General features: G+C 66.1%; 3 protein-coding genes across 5 annotated transcripts in view; 2 read left to right on the top strand and 1 right to left on the bottom strand.

Moving 5' to 3' along the window:
- LOC121163398 (coiled-coil domain-containing protein 130-like) overlaps positions 1-23,045 on the bottom strand; it is a 469,842-nt gene that overhangs the window by 12,447 nt on the left and 434,350 nt on the right. The gene's annotated exons all lie outside the window — the stretch shown is intronic.
- FAM32A (family with sequence similarity 32 member A) lies at positions 1,331-3,247 on the top strand. The gene is made up of 4 exons (XM_040990983.1): positions 1,331-1,464; positions 1,558-1,699; positions 2,361-2,414; positions 2,549-3,247. Exons 1-4 carry the CDS (start codon positions 1,391-1,393, stop codon positions 2,615-2,617), a joined length of 339 nt encoding a protein of 112 aa, XP_040846917.1. The 5' UTR covers positions 1,331-1,390; the 3' UTR covers positions 2,618-3,247.
- Positions 2,787-20,899, top strand: AP1M1 (adaptor related protein complex 1 subunit mu 1). 3 transcript variants are annotated; one of them, XM_040990844.1, is made up of 13 exons: positions 2,787-2,791; positions 5,082-5,232; positions 9,391-9,547; positions 10,669-10,736; positions 11,535-11,665; positions 12,657-12,804; positions 14,490-14,616; positions 15,508-15,650; positions 15,758-15,829; positions 16,517-16,675; positions 19,862-19,987; positions 20,273-20,348; positions 20,422-20,899. In XM_040990844.1, exons 2-13 carry the CDS (start codon positions 5,191-5,193, stop codon positions 20,442-20,444), a joined length of 1,272 nt encoding a protein of 423 aa, XP_040846778.1. In that variant the 5' UTR covers positions 2,787-2,791; positions 5,082-5,190; the 3' UTR covers positions 20,445-20,899. The 3 variants fall into 3 exon arrangements, with proteins under 3 accessions (XP_040846778.1, XP_040846777.1, XP_040846776.1); XM_040990843.1 differs by lacking the exon at positions 2,787-2,791 and having other exon boundaries at positions 5,036-5,232; XM_040990842.1 differs by lacking the exon at positions 2,787-2,791 and having other exon boundaries at positions 5,136-5,232; positions 12,657-12,840.

The following is a 23,045-nucleotide window of genomic DNA, read 5'->3' on the forward strand; positions in this document are numbered from 1 at the left end:
TTTAAAGAGTTCTTTCTTTGTATTGGAAAGGCAGATTTACAGAGAAAAGACAAAGATCTTCTATCCACTGCTTCACTCCCCAAGGGGCCACAGCAGCTGGAGCTGTGCCGATCTGAAACCAGGAGCCAGGAACCTCTTCCGGGTCTCCCACGCAGGTGCAGGGTCCCAAGGCTTTGGGCCGTCCTCCACTGCTTTCCCAGGCCACAGGCAGGGAGCCGGGTGGGAAGTGGGGCAGCCAGGACATGAACCTGTGCCCATATGGAATACAGGCACATTCAAGGCAAGGACTTAGCCACTAGGCTACCACATCGGGCCCAATATGGAGTATATAGTTCAGGTGTTGCCTCAGGATGAGGGTGAGGGGCTTAAGTGGAGAAGGAAACAGAATTGTAAGGGGTGATAGAATATTCTAGATCTTGATTGTGGCTACACAGGTGTGTGAAGGTGAGAGTGGCCGTGGGGGCACAGAGTTCTCTGTGTGGGGCAGAGCCCCAGCCTGAGCTCTCGGCAGCTGCCTTCCAGGCCAGGGTCGCAGGGAGCTGTGACAGAGAGCGGTGTGGGGCTGACCTGGCCCCTAACGGGCACCTCCACTGCAGGGCCACGCAAACGTGCCCCTAACTTATCCTCTGATCCCGTGTCCCGCTCTTATTCAAGTGTGGTGCTACAGTGTTCGTTCATCTAAAAATGATTAAACTTTAAAAATAAAGCACATGGGGGTCCAGCTCAGTAGCCTAGTAGCTGAAGTCCTTGCCTTGAATGTGCCAGGATCCCACAGGGGTGCCAGTTCGAGTCCCGGCTGCTCCACTTCCCATCCAGCTCCCTGCCTGTGGCCTGGGAAAGCAGTGGAGGACGGCCCAGACCCTTGGGACCCTGCACCCGCGTGGGAGACCCGGAAGAGGCTCCTGGCTCCTGGCTTGGGATCGGATCAGCTCCAGCCATTGCAGCTGCTTGGGGAGTGAACCAGCATTTGAAAGATCTTTCTGTCTCTCCTCACTGTAAGTCTGTGTTTCCAATAAAATAAATAAAGCTTAAAAATAAATATGTTTTTAAAAATACAAAGGTTTGAAAGTCGGCAATAAGTGAGAGCGGGACACACAGGACTGCAAAAGCAACGTAGCAAAGATGGGATTTGAACCCGCGCTCTCAAGTCTCCGAAACAGCAGTAAGCGCTAAAGGCGGAAGTGTGGCGTGAAAGGCGACGTCTAGGACGCCTACGCACCGGCCTCTTCGCCCCGCCCAGACCGGAAATGGCCCGCCCATAGCCACGAAAGAGCGCATGCGTGAATCCCCGTCCTCCCAATCAGAACGAAGGAAGCCTGCATCCGGGGCGGAAATACGGTTTACAAACAGGAAGTGTGGCATTCCGGCGTCCGTCCCGCTTCCCGGTGCCATGGAGGCCTACGAGCAGGTCCAGAAGGGACCCCTGAAGCTGAAGGGCGTCGCGGAGCTCGGCGTGACCAAGCGGTGAGCGCCGAGCGCGTGCCGGGTCCTCGCCCGCCGGCCCCGGCTCCCCCGGCGGCGGCTCCTTACCCTGCGCCCTCCCGTGTCCCCTCCCAGGAAGAAGAAGAAGAAAGACAAAGACAAGGCGAAGCTTCTAGAAGCCATGGGGACGAGCAAGAAAAACGAGGAGGAGAAGCGGCGCTGCCTGGACAAGCGGACGCCGGCGCAGGCGGCCTTCGAGAAGATGCAGGAGAAGCGGGTGAGGCGGGGCCCGCGAGGAAGGCGGGCGGAGAGAGGTCGGGGGAGGCCGGGCTGCAGGTGCTGGGGTGCAGTGGGGCCAGGGGAGGCCCTTCCTGCAGGTGCCGGGGTGCAGTGGGGTCGGGGGAGGCCGGGCTGCAGGTGCTGGGGTGCAGTGGGGTCGGGGGAGGCTGGGCTGCAGGTGCCGGGGTGCAGTGGGGCCAGGGGATGCTGGCCTGCAGGTGCTGGGGTGCAGTGGGGTCGGGGGAGGCTGGGCTGCAGGTGCCGGGGTGCAGTGGGGTCGGGGGAGACCTGGGAGGGGCCAGGGGAGGCCGGGCTGCAGGTGTCAGGGTACAGAGGGGCCAGGGGAGGCCGGGCTGCAGGTGTCAGGGTACAGAGGGGTTGGGGGAGGCCGGGTGCAGGTGTCAGGGTACAGTGGGGTTGGGGGAGGCCCTTCCTGCAGGTGTCGGGGTGCAGTGGGGTCGGGGGAGGCTGGGCTGCAGGTGCCGGGGGTGCAGTGGGGCTGGAGGAGACCTGGCAAGGACGCAGGCCCAGGGGAGGTGCTCCGTGTGGCATCTGACTGAGCGAGAGGGGCAGTTCGCGGCCCGAGCTATGCCCTTCCTGCTGGGCCAGGGCGCACCTGGCGCGGCCTGGCTCTGACACCGCCTCTGCTCTGCCTGCAGCAAATGGAACGGATCCTGAAGAAGGCATCGAAGACCCACAAGCAGAGAGTGGAGGTGCGGCCGGGTGGGGGCCGGGGGGTGTCCAGGGAGGGGCCCTGCGGGAGGAGCCGGCATCCGAGGCCTGGTGGGGTGCAGCTAGAGGTGGGAAGAGGCTGTGTGCCAATGCCAGCTTTCTCCTTGGCCCCCAGGACTTCAACAGGCACCTGGACACGCTCACGGAGCACTACGACATACCCAAAGTCAGCTGGACCAAGTAGCCGCCGGCTGGGCTCGTCCTGTCGGCCGTGCCCATCCTGTCGGCCGTGCCCCCGTCGCGCCCCCTCATCCTGGCTCTGCATTAAAGATGAGCCTGCGCCTGTGTGATTATGGGGTCTGGTCCCACGCGGAGGACGGGACCAAGCCGCTGTAGTTTGGACCGGAACGCGCCCGGTGTGGGGGCAACAGGGGTCTGTTTCCCTTGGGGTGATCCACCGCGCCCGACGTGACGGGGCCTCCCACGGCACATGCCCGGCCTTCCGGGCTCCCTGTGGCTCTGCCTCTTCCAGGGCCTTCCAGCTGCTCGCTCTGCCCCAGCCCAGCGAGCCACCTGGGCACCAGGGCCACCACCTGCCCCTCTCTCGGCCCGAGTTCCCCGGCCAGCCCGCTTCCTCCTGCCAGGCCCGACGTCAGTCACCCACCCTCCCCCCGGAGAGCCAGACGCCACAGTGTGCCCTGCGCAGGGATCAGAGTGGGCCCGGTGGGCATTCCGTGCCTCGGGACACCCCGGGGAAGGCCCTGGCTGGAGCGGGCATGCCCTGAGCAGCATCAGCCACCACAGTGCTGGGCGCGAGCCAGGCCCTGCGAGGTGGCCACCCCGGAAGCCGCACAATAAAGCAAAGGAGGGCGTTAAGTACAGCTCAGTGTCTGACTGATGGCGGGTGGAGGGGGGCGAGTGGCGGGCACTGGTCTCAGTGCGGGGACAAGAACAGCAGTGCCCACCTGCGGTAGGGTACAAGTCTGGGCGTCTGATGGCTGTGTGGCGGCCACTGCTCTCAGGACGCAGCAGCAGGAGTGCCCGCCTGCACGGGCCCAGCCTGGTAGCCTAGTGTCTAATGTGGATCCCATATGGGCACTGGTTCTAATCCCTGTGGCCCCACTTCCCATCCAGCTCCCTGCCTGGAGAGGATCTGCCTCTCTCCTCTCTAAATCTGCATTTCCAGTAAAAATGCATAAGTCTTTTTTTAAAAAAAGATTTATTTATTATTGGAAAGGCAGATATACAGAGAGTTGGAGAGACAGAGAGGAAGATCTTCCGTCCACCGGTTCACTCCCCAAGTGGCTGCAACAGCCAGAGCTGAGCCGACCTGAAGCCAGGAGCCTCTTCCGGGTCTCCCCTGCGGGTGCAGGGTCCCAAGGCTGTGGGCCGTCCTCCACTGCTTTCCCAGGCCACAGGCAGGGAGCTGGATGGGAAGTGGAGCAGCGGGGGTACTAACCAGTGCCCATATGGGATCCTGGCACGCCCAAGGAGAGGACCTTAACCACTACGCTACAGCGCCGGCCCCAGAGGGACTTTAACCACTATGCTATCGTGCCAGGCCCCATAAGTCGTTTTACAAGTTGTATTTACGTGCCAAACATTTATGAGATCCACGTACGATTTTTTTTTTTCATATCACACAGTCTCCATCACATTTTTAAGAAATGAAATTTGCACCAGAACAAACCTGTCTTGGGAATCCATTCTTCCAGGAACTGCTTGAAGCTCTGCCCCTCTGCTGTGGGGTCCTCCTGATCATGGAGGGTCGGGGACCCCGCAGGACGCTGGCAGGGTTTGGGGGGACGGGAGGGGTGGGGGACCTGCAGGACAGGGTTTGGGGGACAGTGCAGGACGCTGGCAGGGTTTGGGGGACAGTGTAGGACACTGGCAGGGTTTGGGGGGACGGGAGGGGTGGGGGACACTGCAGGACAGTCAGGGTTTGGGGGACACAACAGGGTGCTGTCAGGGTTTGGGGGACAGGAGGTTTGGGGGACACAACAGGGCGCTGTCAGGGTTTGGGGATATTGGAGGTTTGGGGGGACACTGCAGGGTGCTGGCAAGGTTTGGGGGGACAGGAGGGGTGGGGGACACTGCAGGACAGTTAGGGTTTGGGGATATAGGAGGTTTGGGGGGACACTGAGGGGTGGGGGACACTGCAGGGTGCTGGCAAGGCTTGGAGGGACGGAGGGGTGGGGAACACTGTAGGACAGGAGGTTTGGGGGGCACTGCAGGGCGCTGTCGCGCCTTGGGACGCCGGGAGGTGTTGGGGGACAGTAGTGGTGTGTTCCCGCTCTGGATTCTGTCGAAGCTGGCGAACGCAGAGCAGGAGCGCTGTCCCCCGGCCACGTGGTCAGGCGGACATGTGCAGGAGGCGACGGGGAGGGGGTGACGGCGGCGGCCTGGCCGCTCCCCGGCCGGCTCCGGCCCCCCAGCCCCGGCTCCGCGGACTCTGGCCGCCAGAGAACATTCCATCATCTCCTTCACCTGGCGGCGAGGGCGTGTCCGGCTCGGGCCCCGCCCCCTGCGCCTCACTTCCGGGGACTGGAGGAGGGTGGCGAGAAATAAGGTCTCCCAGGGCCGCTCTGCGCACGCGCGCCGCCCTCCCGAGCCTGCGCGTCCCGGACTGCTCCTGTTTTTCCTTCCCTCCACTACCAGCACCACCGGACATAACGGTCCGCGCGTGGCCGGCCGGCCCGGAAGTGGAGGTGCAACGTCGCGGGGCGCGCCCGGCCTCGCCCAACGCCCCGCAGCGTCCGCGCTGTCCCCGCCGTTCCCGCCGCCCGTGGCCGCTGCCGAGGCCTCGCCGCAGCCGCCATGTCCGCCAGCGCGGTGTACGTGCTGGACCTCAAGGGCAAGGTACCGAGCGGGTTCTGGTTGCCAGGCGACCGGCGGGGCGGGGGGCCCACCCCGTTAGGTGACCGGCCGGGGGACGCCACCCCGTTAGGTGACAGCCCTGAGGTCCCCACCCCGTTAGGTGACAGCCCTGAGGTCCCCACCCTGTTAGATGACAGCCCTGAGGTCCCCACCCCGTTAGGTGACAGCCCTGAGGTCCCCACCCCGTTAGGTGACAGCCCTCAGGTCCCCACCCCGTTAGGTGACAGCCCTGAGGTCCCCACCCCGTTAGGTGACAGCCCTGAGGTCCCCACCCCCTTAGATGACAGCCCTGAGGTCCCCACCCCGTTAGGTGACAGCCCTGAGGTCCCCACCCCGTTAGGTGACAGCCCTGAGGTCCCCACCCCGTTAGGTGACAGCCCTGAGGTCCCCACCCCGTTAGGTGACAGCCCTGAGGTCCCCACCCCGTGTACCTTTGCCGAGTGCTCTCATCCTGGGACACAGAAGGGTGACAGGTGGAGCTGAGCCCTGCAGGGGTCCAGCCACCAAGGAGTGCTGGCATAGCAGGCCTGCACACACCAGGATCCCATATTGACACTGGTTCGTATCCCGGCTGCTCCACTTCCCATCCAGCTCCCTGCCTGTGGCCTGGGAAAGCAGTGGAGGACGGTGCACAGCCTTGGGACCCTGCACCCCCGTGGGGGAGACCCTCGAAGAGGCTCCTGGCTCATGGCTGCAAATCGAATCAGCTCCAGCCATTGTGGTCACTTGGGGAGTGAACCAGTGGACACAAATTCTTCCTCTCTGTCTGTAAAATCTACCTTTCACGTAAAACTAAATAAGTTTGGAAGGTGGGCTCGCCAGGCCTCTCAGGAGTGACCAACCCGCCTCCCCCCAGGACCGCATCAGCTGGGCGTGTGGGCCACAGCTCCCGGGCCGGTGTGAGGGGAGCGCGGCTGGTGCTGGAGCGCAGGTGTTTGCTCAAAGCAGGAGAGGGTCCTGCGCCATGCCAGTGCGTTCCCAAAGTGCCCTCAAGGTGCGCTTCCTTGGATGCCAGGAGGCGCACAGCACGCCAGGTGCCGTGAGGGCCTTCCTTGCCCGACCAGATCTGGGGGGCAGGGAGGACACTTCCCCGAGGGGTGCGGGGCGTGTGTGCGCTGGGAACCTGTCCCAGCACAGGTACGGGCTTCCACTTTGGTCCCTGCATGCCCTGGGCACCGGTGGGCTTGCCCGGTCCAGCTCCCCAGCCCTCCACCTCCTGTGCGCTGAGCCTGCCGCGGGCACAGGGCAGCCATCCCGGCTTCCTCACCTCCTCCGCCTCTTGTACACTGAACCTGCTGCGGGCACAGGGCAGGCGTCCCTCACCCCCTCCACGTCGTGGGCACTGAGCCTGCCGCAGGCACAGGGCAGCCATCCTGGCTCCATAGCCACTTCCACCTCATGGGCACTGAGCCCGCTTTGTGTGCACAGAGCCCGCCTGGGGCACAGGGCAGCCGTCCCGGTTCCCTCGCCCCTTCCACCTGTGGGCACTGAGCCCACCTCGTGTGCATGGAGCCCGCCGCGGGCACAGGGCAGCCATCCCGGTTCCCTCGCCCCTTCCACCTGTGGGCACTGAGCCCACCTCGTGTGCATGGAGCCCGCCGCGGGCACAGAGCAGCCGTCCTGGCTGCATTGCAAAGCCCTCTGGCTGGAGACCTCCCCTCTGGGCTGTCTTCCTGTCGTGGGCGTTTTGTGTGGGTGTTTGGGGCAAACGCACAGCCACGGCCTCCAGCCACACAGCTGCACGGGCGTCTCGCAGAGCGGTGAGTGGCTATGGAAGGGGCGGCCGAGCCCCCAGGAGCACCCTAACTTGGCCCCGGGGAGGGGCGGTGTACTGGGCTGAGGGTAGCCCATGGCAGGTAGGACAGTGTCCACACGGGGCGGGGGGGGGCAGCTGTGCTTTGGCCCACCCCGTGTAGACCCCAGGTGTGGCCAGTTTGCCTCCGCGCAAACCGCGTTTATCCAACAGGGGGTCCCAGTGTCTCCAGCAGTAAGCTTCCCGGAACCGCCCGGCCCTCTGGCTCCTGCTTGGCTCCTTCAAGCTTCTGCCTTTTTTTTTTTTTTTTCTTTAACTTGTTTCTATTGAAAAGTCATATTTACAGAGAGAAGGAGAGACAGAGAGGCCTTCTGTCTGCTGGTTCACTCCCCAAGTGGTCACAACGGCCAGAACTGAGCTGATCCACAGCCAGGAGCCTGGAGCTTCTTCCAGGTCTCCCGTGCAGGTGCAGCTTTGGGCCGTCCTCCACTGCTTTCCCAGGCTACAGGCAGGGAGCTGGATGGGAAGTGGAGCTGCCAGGACTCGAACCGGTGCCCATATGGGATGGTGTGTGCGAAAGGAGGATTAGCCATCTGAGCCATTGCACTGGGCCCGGCCCCATGTGTTTTTATTTCCATTCCCTGGGTGTGCGTGAGGGCTGTCACACGGTGTACCCAGGAATTTGTTTACTTTTGGTAAGATTTGTTTATTTGCAAGACAGAGTTCTGGCGACAGCGAGGCAGAGGTCCACCCATACTGCTTCCCTCTGCGGAGAGCCACGCTGGCCATGGCCGGGCCCAAGCCAGGAGGCAAGCATGCCCTCCTGCTCTCCCCTGCCGCGGCAGGGGACTGGGGCCTCAGCTCCCCCAGGCACATTAGCAGGGAGTGCTTGGGTCCCTGTGAGCACGCCCCGTAAGGTGCAAGCATCCTGAGCCTGCGCAGTCAGCTCTCCCCCGGGGAACCAGGCCCGCTGCAATCGGTCCCTCTCCTTAACCGGGAGACCGTGGCGGGTGGTGGACGCAGGGTGTCTCAGTCCCCGCGTGGGGGAGCGCAGCACTGGCCCAGGGGCAGGGATGCCGGCCTGTGGACTCCCTTGGGTGGCCATCCGCGGGAGGTGTGGGCAACTGTGTGGTCTGAGCTAGGGAGCAGGAGAGGCTAGGTTCCCGTCGTGGGCGCTAACGTGGGTGCTCGGCAGTGGGCGAGGCCAGGCTTCTGTCGTGGGCGCTCAGCAGTGGGCGAGGCCAGGCCCCCGTCGTGGGTGCTCGGCAGTGGGCGAGGCCAGGCCCCCGTCGTGGGTGCTCGGCAGTGGGCGAGGCCAGGCTTCTGTCGTGGGTGCTCGGCAGTGGGCGAGGCCAGGCTCCTGTCGTGGGTGCTCGGCAGTGGGCGAGGCCAGGCCCCCGTCGTGGGTGCTCGGCAGTGGGCGAGGCCAGGCCCCCGTCGTGGGTGCTCGGCAGTGGGCGAGGCCAGGCTCCTGTTGTGGGCGCTAACGTGGGTGCTCGGCAGTGGGCGAGGCCAGGCCCCCGTCGTGGGTGCTCGGCAGTGGGCGAGGCCAGGCCCCCGTCGTGGGTGCTCGGCAGTGGGCGAGGCCAGGCTCCTGTTGTGGGCGCTAACGTGGGTGCTCGGCAGTGGGCGAGGCCAGGCCCCCGTCGTGGGTGCTCGGCAGTGGGCGAGGCCAGGCCCCCGTCGTGGGTGCTCGGCAGTGGGCGAGGCCAGGCTCCTGTTGTGGGCGCTAACGTGGGTGCTCGGCAGTGGGCGAGGCCAGGCTTCTGTCGTGGGTGCTCGGCAGTGGGCGAGGCCAGGCCCCCGTCGTGGGTGCTCGGCAGTGGGCGAGGCCAGGCTTCTGTCGTGGGTGCTCGGCAGTGGGCGAGGCCAGGCTCCTGTTGTGGGCGCTAACGTGGGTGCTCGGCAGTGGGCGAGGCCAGGCTTCTGTCGTGGGTGCTCGGCAGTGGGCGAGGCCAGGCCCCCGTCGTGGGTGCTCGGCAGTGGGCGAGGCCAGGCTTCTGTCGTGGGTGCTCGGCAGTGGGCGAGGCCAGGCTCCTGTTGTGGGCGCTAACGTGGGTGCTTGGCAGTGGGCGAGGCCAGGCCCCCGTCGTGGGTACTCATGTGGGTGCTCGGCAGTGGGCGAGGTCAGGCCCCCGTCATGGGTACTCACGTGGGTGCTCAGCAGCGGGCAAGGCCAGGCTCCTGTCGTGGGTGCTCGGCAGTGGGCGAGGTCAGGCCCCCGTCGTGGGTACTCGTGGGTGCTCGGCAGTGGGCAAAGCCAGGCCCTCGTTGTGGGCACTAATACAGGAGGGGTTTGAGGAGGCCGTGGGGAAACTCACCTCGGTTGATGCTGGCCCCAGGCCAGGAGGCAGGAGAACACCAAGCCTGTTTGTCCCTGTCCCCAGGTGCTCATCTGTCGGAACTACCGCGGCGACGTGGACATGTCCGAGGTGGAGCACTTCATGCCCATCCTGATGGAGAGGGAGGAGGAGGGCACGCTGTCTCCCATCCTGGCCCACGGCGGCGTCCGCTTCATGTGGATCAAACACAACAACCTGTACCGTATCCCCCACAGGCGCTGGGGCCGGGGGCCGGGGTGATCGGGCGCTGGGGACAGGGGATGGGGTGGACGGGCACTGGGGAGAGGGGACGGGGTGGGTGGGCGCTGGGGAGAGGGGACGGGGTGGACGGGCGCTGGGGACTTGGAGTGGCCTGGCTGTGTCCCGCTCATCTCCCCCGGTACAATGGAACACTGGTGCGGTTGGGCTGGTGGCTCCTTGGTCCTGTGCCGCCTGCCCTGCCAGCTCCTGTGTGGTAGTGGTCCGGGTGGTGGTCACTGCCCCCTCCTGGCTCCCAGCGCATGCCTGGCTTCTACGTGCACGCTGGCCCACCCCAGGCAACTCCACAGTGCATGGCAGGTGGCTGTGGCCCACGCGGGTAGTCCTCCACGCCCTGGGGGATCGGCCGTGTTGACCGTAGCCTGGTCGGGGTGAGGAGGACGGGCTGGCAGGGATGGCTTTCAGTCTTTTTCCTCCTGTGTCTGCGGGGCTGGGGGGGGGTCACTCCTTGCCAGTGATGACCCACGTGCAGTTGTGCCTTTAGTGGTATGGCCTGGCAAGGTGAGGCGGGAGCCGTGGGAGCGGCCTACACGCGTGGGCAGTCGGGGGACAGGCAGGGCTCGGTCCCCCACCTCCAGCTGGGTCCCTGCTGTGCCGCTGGCCAGGGTAGGAGGGGGAGGGTGGTGGGCAGGTGCCAGCGTGGATGCCCGGAGTGGGTCAGGTGCTCAGGCCTGTTGTGAACAGGATGGCCCGGATGCAGCAAGGGACCCGGAACAGAAAGTACTCCGCTTCTGGGGACCCTGTGGGGCAGGGGCTGGCGACCCCGGCGGGGGCTGGGCCTGTGCCAGCTGCCTTAGCATAGCACCCCGGGAAGTCCTTACACAGCTTCCCGCTGAGCGGGGAGATGGAGGCTTCGCTCAGAGGGTTTGCTACAGGGACGCACACCCCGCTGCGAGGGCTGCGGGCGGAGCCGCAGAACTGGGGTGAGTCCTGCTCAGTGGGTGGACAGGGCTGGCTGCACCCGCTCTGCTCCTGGGAGGAGCCCTGTGAGGGGCCAGCAGTGCCAGCCGGGGTGGGCAGGCCTTGGGGCTCGCAGTCTCTGAGGACTCCTTGACCGCAGCGCAGTGGTCGCCACCTCCAAGAAAAATGCATGCGTGTCTCTCGTCTTCTCCTTCCTGTACAAGGTGGTGCAGGTGAGTGCCCCCGGCGTGCCCTGGCCGTCCTGCCTGGCACTCTCTGGTCTCCGTGAGGGGCAGCGTGGACTCAGGGCAGGAGTGTGCCCCCCGCCGGCCACAGGGCTGGGCAGTGACCGTCCCCAGGGCGCTCTCAAGGCTGCTGCCTGAGGTCCACAACAGACGGGAAGCTGCCCGCCTGCAGGAGGGTGAGGCGGTGTGCAAGTGCAGAAGTGTGTCTGTGTGTGTGTGAGTGTGAGTGTGTATATGTGTATGGTGTGTGCCAGTGTGGTGTATATGTGTGTGTTGCATGTACGGCGTGTGTGTGTGAGTACGGTTGGAACAGCGTGGCCGTGGGCAGCGAGGTGGGCGGCGCGGTGGGCGACATGGCGGGCAGCGCTGGGCCTGCAGGCTGCCCGGGGAGAGCGCTAGGCGGGACGCGGAAGGCCTGCTGGATTGGAAGCCGCTGCTGACTGTCAGAGAACTTGAAGGCCGCAGGGATGCTGGCTGAGAGGGACCGGGGGCAGAGGGCTGGGGGTCTGGCCAAAGGGGGCTGTGCGATCTAAGTTGGGGGCCAGGCCTCTGGCATCCCTCAGCGGGCTCCACCCATGCAGTCCAGGGGAGCTGGGCAGCCTGACGTGGGCTGAGCAGGGACGCCCTCCAGCTCTGGCTTGGCACCGCCTGTGGTGTCCCTTCCCGATGCCTCTCACAGCCCGTTCAGTGTGTGGAGCTGTCGGGGGGTCTGGGGACCCCACCAAGGTCACGGGAAATGTGGCTGGAGCTCACCCGAGTGGCTCCCGGTCCCTGGCTTCGGCACAGGTGTTCTCTGAGTACTTCAAGGAGCTGGAGGAGGAGAGCATCCGCGACAACTTCGTCATCATCTACGAGCTGCTGGACGAGCTCATGGACTTCGGCTACCCGCAGACCACCGACAGCAAGATCCTGCAGGAGTGAGTGTGGGGTGTGGGCGGGGCCGCCTCCACCCGCTGGCGCCATGCCCCATCCTCCCGAGCCTGTCCCAAGTTGCTCTCCAGGGCCTGGGATCCGTGTCTCATCCATCCAGCTTTCCTGGGTGATAGGACAGTCCCCCCTCTGCCCACGTGGAGTGTGAATTCCCGGGTGACGAGGGGTCCCCTTCTGCCCACGTAGACTGAATTCCCGGGTGACAGGGGGTCCCCTTCTGCCCACGTGGACTATGAATTCCAGGGTGACAGGGGGTCCCCTTCTGCCCACGTGGACTGTGAATTCCCAGGTGACAGGGGGTCCCTTCTGCCCACGTGGACTGTGAATTCCTGGGTGACGGGGTCCCCATCTGCCCACGTAGACTGTGAATTCCCGGGTGACGGGGTCCCCATCTGCCCACGTAGACTGAATTCCCGGGTGACAGGGGGTCCCCTTCTGTCCACGTGGACTGTGGTGTCCCTTGCTCAGGGGCGCCCCCGCCTGTGCTACTGCTGCTCCCACAGGCCGTGTCTGCCCCTTCTGGTCCTGCCCATCAGATAAGGACTGGGGCGGAGTGTGGCCTGGGTGGGAGTCTGGCCAGCAGCAAGCACTTGGCACTCCTTTCACAGCCTAGGATGCCATCGTCCCACTGGGCACTCAGAGAAGCCCACGTCCCTGGCACTGCATCTGCTGTGCCCAACAGTCGGGCCATGTGGCCACCCCCCCGGGGGCGGGGGAGCAGCCAAGGCCCACCTCATCCTCAGTCCTGACCCCTCATCCCAGAGCTGGGCACTGCAGCCCCGTCATGGTGCCAGCTTCCCTTTAGAAGTCATCGAGACGGCCTTGTGTGTGACACAGCCGTGCGGGAACAGGTGCCGGGGAGCCCAGGAGACGACGGCAGGCCGGCTCCCCACCCGCTCCAGCCCAGCTGAGAATTGGCTCGATGCTGTGGTGTTGGCGCCCCTGCTCTCTCCCTCACTAAGGTTGGTGGCCCCGCAGGTACATCACGCAGGAAGGCCACAAGCTGGAAACAGGTGCGCCCCGGCCCCCCGCCACTGTCACCAACGCCGTGTCCTGGCGGTCGGAAGGCATCAAGTACCGGAAGAACGAGGTGTTCCTGGACGTTATCGAGTCTGTGAACCTGCTGGTAAGCGCAGCCAACGCACACACGCTGGGGCACCCCGTGTGCACCCCTTGCCGCTGGCTGTCGGGTCTGGCGTGCCTCTGGTGAGCAGGCCTGCCCCATGTGGCCCTCTGGCACCCCGTTGCGGGCCACTCCCCTCCCTGCACCCGCCATCTGCCTGCTTTGGTTTTGTCACCGTGAGGCGGTTGTGTGAGTGCAGTGTTGGGTCCTTGTGAGCCGAGCTGTCAGCTGCGGCCTGCCGGGTTCTGGTGGCTGTCCATCCCAGCACCCATCAGGGGACGTGCCCTCGGCTGGGAAGGCAGCTGTGCACATGGCATGTGCAGGTGCACGCATGGGCACAGATCGTGTCTGGCCAGGGAGCAGGACGGCTCAGGCCCTTGCGGCCAGGGCAGGGTCTGCTTGTGTCCACGTGGAGTGGTCCAGCTGGGTTTGAGTGGTGGCATTGTAAGTCTGTAAGTCAGTTTGGTGAAGTTTGATGTTGTATTGTACTGGGTTTTTCAGTCGGTGAACGTGTGTGTGTGTGTGTGTGACGCGACGTGGCCACAAGCCACACAGCAGCGTGTGTGACAGCAGCCCCGGGAGGCAGCAGTCAGTTCAAGGGACGCACAGGGACGGATCGCAGGGCAGCACGTCTCCTGCAGTATGTGGTTAGAGGACAGCTTCACACAGCAACAGCAGCCAAGGAGGGTGGGACCAGCTTGGCCCACCCATCAACTTGTCACCAAGCATGTCCCTGGCTGTGGGGCCGGCACTTCCCATCCAGCTCCTCCAGGGCTCTGAGGTGAAGGGCCAGTCCCGGGGAGCAGCTTTGGGAGCGTGGGGGCCACACAGTCCTCGGCTGTAAGCCCTCCTGTGCCCTCCACACCCAGCTGGCACCAGGGTCTGAGTGCTGAGGGGGCAGCCCAGAATTCCACCTGGAAGGGGAGAGATGCCTCAGGCTGCACGGTGGGGGCCCTCAGTGTGGCTGGTGGGGTGTCACTGCACCCGGCCCTGGAGCGCCGCTGGGCGAGCATCCCTCATCCCATGCACCCAGCCTGAAGGCCCAGCCGCTGCCTCCTGTGTGAACACAGCAGCGAGCCCCTTTCTGAAGGGGCACCCAAGAGCCAGGAGGTCATGGCTCTCCTTCCTGGGGGCCAGGCAGAAGCAGACCCCACAGGCCTTGTGCTGTGCCTGCTCAGGGCTGTCTGGGCACCGGCAGCTGCAGGCCAGGGTGGGCCCTCCATACCCTCGTGGCAGGGGTTGGGCGCAGGGCCTGGGCTCTGGGCTCCTGGGTTGGAGCACACCCTGTGGCGTTTCCTCATTTGTCTCAGCTGCACCCTGCTTGTTCTGCTAGGGCCTGGGGGGATCCTCTGCCCAGGGAGCTGTCGGCCTGTGGTTGAGGTGGTCTTCAGGAGCCCCAGGAGCCCCTCCAGGTCCTCCCCAGTCCCAAGAAAAGCAGATTCGCAGGAAGGGAAATTCTGGCCTGCACCTAGCCCGGCACTCGCCTTCCCAGGACCAGCTGTGGGGAGAGGGCTGCCGAAGCACCCGGAGCCCTTAGGCCAGCTTCGCATGCAGCTGGGTCCCGGGGGAGCTGTCCACAGGCCCGTGGGAGGCTGGGCGGGTGGGGGAGTGGAGCAGTGGCCAACCGGGAGGGCTGTGGGTGTGCAGGGGTGCGGGGTGGGCCGCTCCTCACCCCAGCCTGCCCCTAGGTCAGCGCCAACGGCAACGTGCTACGCAGCGAGATCGTGGGCTCCATCAAGATGCGGGTCTTCCTGTCGGGGATGCCAGAGCTGCGCCTGGGCCTCAACGACAAGGTGCTCTTCGACAACACGGGCCGTGAGTACCCTTGCCAGCTGCCAGCCTGTGGGGACCCCACCTGTGTCACCCCTGGGGCCCTGGGCCTGGGCTGCGTGCAGGCCACCCATAGGTTGGCCTGTGCCACCCTGGGTAGGGCAGGATAGAGTGGCTCCAGCCTAGTGGCGCCAGCTTTCTCAGGCCTGCCAGCAGAGGGCTGCGGCCCCAGTGCCCAGGCCTGGCTGGGCGAGGGCCTCTCAGGCCTGAAGGCATTAGTGTGGCTGTCCCGACTGCCGGTCAGCCCGTGGTGGGAGACAGGACACAGGAGCGACGGGGTGGTGCGGCCTGGGCCCTCCAGGAGCCCTAAGGTTCACCCCAGTTAAATCTGAGTCCAACATGAGCTGCCTGTGGGAGGCTCTGAGCAGGCCAGGCCACCGTGCCCTGCACCCTGATCTCCGGCAAGTGGGGGGCTCTGCAGGCGGGGGAGCCGGGTTGGGGCTCACACCCTGCTCCCTGATCTCGGGCAAGTGGGGGGCTCTGCTCTGCAGGCGGGGGAGCCGGGTTGGGGCTCACGCCCTGCACCCTGATCTCCGGCAAGTGGGGGGCTCTGCAGGCGGGGGAGCCGGACCGGGACTCACGCCCTGCACCCTGATCTCCGGCAAGTGGGGGGCTCTGCAGGCGGGGGAGCCGGACCGGGGCTCACGCCCTGCACCCTGATCTCCGGCAAGTGGGGGGCTCTGCTCTGTTGGCAGGGGAGCCGGGTCGGGGCTCATGCCCTGCACCCTGATCTCCGGCAAGTGGGGGGCTCTGTTCTGTTGGTGGGGGAGCCGGGTTGGGGCTCACGCCCTGCACCCTGATCTCCGGCAAGTGGGGGGCTCTGCAGGCGGGGGAGCCGGGTCGGGGCTCACGCCCTGCACCCCGCCTTCCCCCCAGGCGGCAAGAGCAAGTCTGTGGAGCTGGAGGACGTGAAGTTCCACCAGTGCGTGCGGCTCTCGCGCTTCGAGAACGACCGTACCATCTCCTTCATCCCCCCGGACGGCGAGTTCGAGCTCATGTCCTACCGCCTCAACACCCACGTGAGCGGCCCCAGGGACGCCCCAGCCCCGCCGCTGGCCGCAGCGTGCCCTCTGTGCAGGGGCCTGCGCTGGTGCCCAGGCGTGAGCCCAGCTCCCCTCGCCCGCAGGTGAAGCCCCTGATATGGATCGAGTCTGTGATTGAGAAGCATTCCCACAGCCGCATCGAGTACATGATCAAGGTGAAGTCCAGGACGAGGGCCACGCGGGGCTGCTCGGGGCAGGGGGCTGCTCGGGGTAGGGGGCAGGGGCTGCTCGGGGCAGGGGGCAGGGGCTGCTCGGGGCAGGGGCCGTGGGCCGGGGCTGCTCGGGGCAGGGGGCAGGGGCCGGGGCTGCTCGGGGCAGGGGCCGTGGGCCGGGGCTGCTCGGGGCAGGGGCCGTGGGCCGTGAGCCGGGGCTGCTCGGGGCAGGGGGCAGGGGCCGGGGCTGCTCGGGGCAGTGGGCCGTGAGCCGGGGCTGCCCACTGCATGGGGCAGGGGCCGTGAGCTGGGTCTGCCCACTGCATGGGGCAGGGGCCAGGGGCTGGGCTGTCATCTGCCTGTGCTAAGCATACCCCACCTATGGGGCAGGGGCTGCCTGGCGCTGCCTGCTGCAGGCCCTGGGCACAGGGCTATGAGCCAGGGGTGGAGCTACGTGGTGCTTCCTGCTGACAGGGCTGTGAGCTGGGCTAGGCTGCTGTCCGTCCATCCTGAGCAGGCCGCGCTGTCAGGGAGGGGTCACACCCAGGCCTCCGGGAATGCTTCCTGAAGGCGCTGCCACGGCAGGGCCCTCCTGACCCTGTGCAACCCGGGCCAGCCCTGGGGACAGCACAGAGGCCGTGGGCCGGGTCTCGGGCACGCAGGAACCCCCACTCCCGCCTGTGTCCGCAGGCCAAGAGCCAGTTCAAGCGGCGCTCCACGGCCAACAACGTGGAGATCCACATCCCTGTGCCCAACGACGCCGACTCGCCCAAGTTCAAGACGACGGTGGGCAGCGTCAAGTGGGTGCCCGAGAACAGTGAGATCGTGTGGTCCATTAAGTCCTTTCCGGTGAGTGCCCGCCGCCTGGCAGGAGCCACAGGGCCTGGCAGGGGTCTGCCGCTGCTTCCCGCTCGCGCAGTGTGGGGCACAGCGGAGTTAGGGTGGCCTGCCTCCAAGGGCGTCACACAGGGGGAAGGTCGCCTGGGGAGGAGGGACGTGGGTCTGGGGACTGTACGCCGGCTCTCTCTGATGCCCAGGGCAGTGGTGGCACATCCCGGTCAGCGCCAGCATGCTGGGGGGAGCAGCTGCCCTGCAGGGTGCCATGTGGCTGGGCTGGGCCCCACAGCTTCGGGGCGCTGCCTCGGCGCACGTCACCCACTGAGTGTGTCCACAGCTTCTGGCGGTTTATCGGGACACGACCAAGTGACTGGCCAGGGAGTGCAGGTGCACAGCTTCCCTGCCTCCTCTTGTCCCTTAGGCCTCCACGCGTGGGTTGTCAGGCAGACAGCAATCTTCCCCAAGCGGTGGCAAGGCCAGGGCTGGGCCAGCTCAGTCAGGAGCCAGAAGTCACTGCAGGCGCCTCTCCGCTGAGGCCTCACCAGCACCCTGGCAGAGGCATGGGGCGGGTCCTGCCCGCGGCTGTAGCAGCCCACGGGATGGTTGGGTCTGAAGCTGTGGAGGCAGGCCTGGGCGCAAGTCAGATGTCAGTCATGTCCAGCAGGGCAGGTTTAAGTGGAGGATGGCATGTGGCCAGCAGATGTGCTGTGCGGGCACCCTCGGAGGGATGTGAGCCCCAGGAGCAGGGTCAGGCCCCGCACCGGGACCCCGCTGCAGCTACCCACGGCCGTGGCGTGTTCACTGCACTCACTCCATCCCTGTCAGTCAGTCCCCACCCAGGGACGTGCAGTCCCCCCGTGGCCGTAGTTCCTAGAGAGCCTGTCGGGTCTGTGCTCCGGAAGGTGTGCTGCAGGGCAGGCTCCAGGACGTGGGCTGTGGGATGGGGGACCGTGAGTGGGGGTGCTGTCTGTGGGCTGTGGGATGGGGGACCGTGAGTAGGGGTGCCGTCTGTGGGATGGGGGACCATGAGTGGGGCTGCCGTCTGGGCTGGGGGACCGTGAGTGGGGGTGCCGTCTGGGCTGGGGGACCGTGAGTGGGGGTGCCGTCTGGGATGGGGGACCGTGAGTGGGGGTGCCGTCTGGGATGGGGGACCGTGAGTGGGGGTGCCGTCTGGGATGGGGGACCGTGAGTGGGGTGCCGTCTGTGCCGGGCTCATTTGCGTCTGTCTTGTTGTCAACAAGGTGGGGGCCATTTGCATTTCTTTTTCTGGAAACTGCAGCTGCCTCTGACTCACTTTCCCGCCCGAGGTGCTCATTTCGTTCCCCAGCGCCCCTGTGTCTGGACCTGGCTGGCACTTTCTCCGTGGGGCGCGCTGCCTGCGGCTTGCCCGTTTGATGCCCAGGGCACGGGATGATGTCCCAGCTGCTGCTCTGCGTGGCGACGGATCGGGTCTGATCGAAGCTCACTGCTCGGTCTTTCCCTCCAGCTCTCAGGTGGCCGCACCGGCTGCGTGGAGGCAGGAGCTCCGTCCACCTCGCCTTCATCATGGTCTGAGCCTGTGGCCCTCCTGGGCGGCTTCTCGGCACGTTAGCAGGGAGCTGCGTGGGAAGCGGGGCAGCCAGCCTTAGACCCGTGCTCTGCTGTGGGCCGGGGGGCTGTGCGAGGCAGCTTGGCCCGTTGGGCGCACTCCTGTCCCAGCGAGGTGGCCGCTGTGGCACAGGAAGTTACACTCTTGTCTGACACACGTGCGTCCCACGCCAGTGCCATTGCCCGTCAGCTCCCTGCCCACGCGCCTGGAAGGCAGTGAAGGCCCAGGTGCTTGGGCCCCTGCACCCACGTGGGAGACCCAGATGGAGCTTCCGGCTCCTGGCTGAGGCCTGGCCCAGCCGTGACTGTTGCAGGCATGAACCGGCTCATGGAGAATGCTTCTCTCTCCCTCTCCCTGCCTCGTTCCCTCTAACTCTGCCTAAACAATCAGCCCTAAAAAAGAATTGCTTTCTAATCCCAGCCCTAAGACTCCACCTGGGTCCCGAGAAGCTGCTCAGCGACACTCTGCTTGGAGCCCAGCCCGCTGGGACCGTCGTCTGGGCTGGTCAGGTCGCGGCTAGCTGCCAGGGGCTGTCCTAGCAAGGGGCTCTGCTCACTGCCCACCTTGTCCGCTGAGAGCCCTGCTCCTGCCAGGCGCGTCTCAGATGCCCACGGGCTATTTCTGCATTTCCTCTCTGTCCATGCATGCAGCCCCGCTCCAGTGGGTCTGGCCTTATCTCCGGGACAGCCCCGCCCGTCCCGCCCACAGCCCCCCACACACCGCCCACGCCCCCCGCTTCTGTCCGCTGCACTTCTCACTCTCCACGTGAGAGCTGCTGGGGCCGCCCACCTCCCCCACCTCGTCCCCACTGCGCCCATGGGAGGGCCCTGCTGGCCAGCACCCCATGCTGGTTGAGGCTTGCCCAGAACACGAGTGGGAGCAGCTCCAAGGGCCTCCTCGCAGGGATAGGTGCCCCACCAGGAGACCCCAGCACACCTGCGGCTTGGGGTGGTCCCATGAGACGGCATTGAAGCCCCACAGTGTGCTAAGTGGGTCTTTTCATCCATCTTGTGGGGGGACTGCTCCAGCCCAGAGCCCCCCCCACCCCCCGGGCCGGCAGTGTGGGCCAGGGGCCATGTCAGCTGCTGCCAGGCTATGTGTCAGGCATGGAGGCCACCAGGGCCTGCACTGGGTGTGGCGAGCGTGCCGTGAGAGGACAGCAGGCGTGACGGCTGCTCCCGCCACCAGGCCTACCCTCCTGGCTGTCCCGGCTTCACCTCCTGCAAGTTTGGGTCACCCTGGACTGCAGGCACAAGGCTTCCGGCACAGGCTTCCAGGGCACGTGTTGCAAGCACAGCAGGCCAGCCGCTGGGGCTGGGGGCAGGCAGTGCCCTCCCGCACCCACCACCACAGCCTGCTCTCCCTTCTGGGTTTCCCCCTGCCCCGAGCCTGGCCGCCTGTCTTCTGTCCCCCTTGCTTTGGGCGAATGTCTCCTGACGGCCTCTGACAGCACATTTGCAGCCCGTGCGCAGGCATGGTCCATCAGGCATTGCGAGTTGGGGGACAGGGTGACAGCAGACCGCACAGGACAAACTTTTGGCTCCTAGGGGTCGCTGGGGACCGGGCCCCCCTGACCGGCATCCCCTTGGCCCGTTGGGTCTGTTCCGCAGGGCGGCAAGGAGTACCTGATGCGGGCCCACTTCGGCCTGCCCAGTGTGGAGGCTGAGGACAAGGAGGGCAAGCCGCCCATCAGTGTCAAGTTTGAAATCCCCTACTTCACTACCTCTGGTATCCAGGTAGGCATGGCCAGCGCTGGGGGCCCGGGCAGGAGGGCAGGCTCCAGGGGTGGACTCGGCATGGCCAGCGCTGGGGACCCGGGCAGGAGGGCAGGCTCCTGGCACCTCCCAGCCCCCTAGCTCCCAGGCGTGCCATTCTGCTTGCCCAGCAGCTTGGTGCTGCTGGGCCCTGCCCTTCCTTGGCCCGTGGCAGGGGCCCTCAGGAAGGCTGGGGTGCAGCACGCCTTCCGCTGGGGTCAGCCCGGAGAGCCGGGCGGCAGGTGCTCAGGAAAGCGCTGTGCCCAGGTACGCTACCTGAAGATCATTGAGAAGAGCGGCTACCAGGCCCTGCCCTGGGTGCGGTACATCACCCAGAACGGAGGTGAGTGTGGGCCTTGGGGGGCGGCCGGGAGGGGAGGGGGGCGTGCTGACCACCCCATTGCTCTACATCCTAGATTACCAACTCCGCACGCAGTGAGAGACCCCCGCGCCAACGCCCCCGCCCTGGCCTGGAAGCGCCAGGGGGGACACAGCTGCCAAGCCCACCTCGAGGAAGGTGCTTGCTCCCTGAACTCTGGGCTGCCCCCGCTCCCCCAGGGACGTTGCTGTCCAGCGCCTGCCCTGCCCAGCAGGGGCCTTCCAGTCTGAGAGAGCCCCGGGCTGGGGAACCCCGACTTCTGCCTGCCGGGCTGCTCTGTTGGACTTACGTGCCCGTGTGGGCATTGCTGGGTTGGTTGCTGCCATGCCCACGGCACTGGGGGACCTCCCTCACTTTCCTCCCAGGGACCACCTGGGCCCCGCAATGCTGCCCCTCAACCACGTCAGTGTTCCCGCGGGGTGAGGGGTCCAGCACTGGGGGGCTGTGCCCTCCCCGCTGAGCCTGGCCCCCTGCCCCCGTGTGTCGACCAGTTCCATTAAACTCCCTTTGTGAGACGTGCCGCCTGCCTCTGTCCCATGCCACACAGCACCCGCTGCTGCGAGCACCCCACCGTGCCAACACTCCCTCAGCTACCAGCTGGGGCCCAGGTGCCTGCCACCCGGACCTGCGTGCAGCTTCCCTGCCCAGTGGGGCGGCCATGGCTGGTCCCGTCACCCCTCGGCCCATGACAGCTCCCTTGCACAATAGTCATAGTGGCCAACTGGGTATCGGGACCTCACTTTGTGCCCTGCGCTCCTCTGCACACACCCTCTCCCTGCCACCCCAGGGCTGTTCCACCCCTCCAGCAGGGGCAAGCCGTGCCTCACCTACAGCAGACCCTCTTGCCATCTTCAGCATGCCCCTAGGCTGGCACCACACTCTCCCCCCCACCCCCAGCCATGCTAGCAGTGAGCCTGAGGGTTTACAGCTTGCACTGGGTTAGACTGCGTGACCTGGAGCCGCCTCACTGCGGATGGCAACAGACACAGCCAGATGTGCTGTCGGGAAGTCAGGCATGTGGGCTGGAGGGCTAGTGGTGGCCCAGGCCCGGGGGCTCTGGCAAGTCAGGGAAATAGAAGGGAGTGGGCTGTGGGGAGCCAGGGTGGGAGACACGGGGGAGCCAGCTGTGGGGAGCCGGGGTGGGAGACACGGGGGAGCCAGCTGTGGGGAGCCGGGGTGGGAGACATGGGGGAGCCGAGGTCCTTGGGGGCCGTCCATTGGCTTGACTCAGCAGGTACGTGGGTGACAGGACCTTGCAGGCCACGAGGAGGTGCAGCTCAGAAGAGCGAGCCTCCCACAGCCATCACAGGGCCGGCACAGGGAGTGGGGACATTGCAGGGAAGGCTCCAGGAGTTGATGCGGTGGAAGTGATGCGGGCTTCCAGGGAGGGGTTCCAGGAGTGTCAGGAGGGAGGGTGTGCGGCAGGGACCACGCAGGCAGCCCCCTGCAGGTCGTGGCCTTCCCCTGGCTTCAGGTGCACCACCAGCTGCCAGGGGTCATGCAGGGTCAGAGCGTGGCTGCGCAGGCCTCTGCCCTCTGTGCACCCGTTCCCAGGGCTGCGTGCCAGGCTCCTGGCCTGAGCAGTAGAGGCCGGGCACTCTGCAGCCGAGAGGCCCTTACCCGCTGGCAGGCGGCTCTGGTGGCATCTGGTGGACGCTTAGGGAGGAGTCCTAGGCAGGCGCCCCAAATCTAGACCTGAGATTCATGCGTGTCGCACGTGTCAGACGCACCATCCTGAGGGGAGGTGTGGTGGCTGGTTCCCACTGTAACCTAACAGCTAATGTGGGCTGCTCATGCGCAAAGGCTGCTTACGTAGCCAGGTTTGGAAGGACCGTAGACACTGGCCCTGCATTGGCCAGGTGCCTGCCAGGGCCTCCGGTGGCATCAGGATCATGCTGGTGGCAGGGCTGGCATGTGAAGCCACCAGTGTCAGAGCGCTGACTCGAGTCCCAGCTGCTCCACTGCCCTTCCAGCTCCCAAGTAAAACACCTGGGGGGGGCAGCAGAACACGGCTCAAGGTCCTGGCAGACCCCAGTGAAGCTCCCAGCCCAGCCCAGCCCAGCTCCAGCCCGGCCCAGCTCCAGCCCGGCCCTGCCCAGCCCAGCCCAGCCCGGCCCAGCTCCAGCCCGGCCCGGCCCAGCCCAACCCAGCTCCAGCCCAGCCCAGCCCTGCCCTGCCCGGCCCAGCTCCAGCCCGGCCCAACCCTGCCCAGCCCAGCCCAGCCCAGCCCTGCCCAGCCCAGCTCCAGCCCAGCTCAGCCAAGCCCGGCCCAGCTCCAGCCCAGCCCAGCCCTGCCCAGCCCGGCCCAGCTCCAGCCCAGCCCAGCCTGGCCCAGCTCCAGCCCAGCCCAGCCCTGCCCAGCCCGGCCCAGCCCCAGCCCGGCCCAGCCCAGCCCTGCCCAGCCCAGCCCAGCCCAGCCCAGCTCCAACCCAGCTCCAGCCCACCCCGGCCCAGCTCCAGCCCAGCCCAGTGCAGCCCAGCCCGCATCTGACCAGCACATCTGACCCACATCTGTGCCGGGGTACTGTAGCCCAGCATGGTCTGGGCTGCGCCTTGCCTTGCTTCTTGCTCTCCTGCAGGGACAGCGTCCCGATGAGGGAGTTCCCAGGCTCCTCCATCGAGCCTCGTCCCAGTGACCGTTCTCACACCAGTGGGTCGCTG

This window comes from Ochotona curzoniae, unplaced genomic scaffold (assembly GCF_017591425.1).
Source record: "Ochotona curzoniae isolate NIBS_2020 unplaced genomic scaffold, NIBS_Ocur_1.0 contig_605, whole genome shotgun sequence".
Lineage (NCBI taxonomy): Eukaryota > Metazoa > Chordata > Mammalia > Lagomorpha > Ochotonidae > Ochotona > Ochotona curzoniae.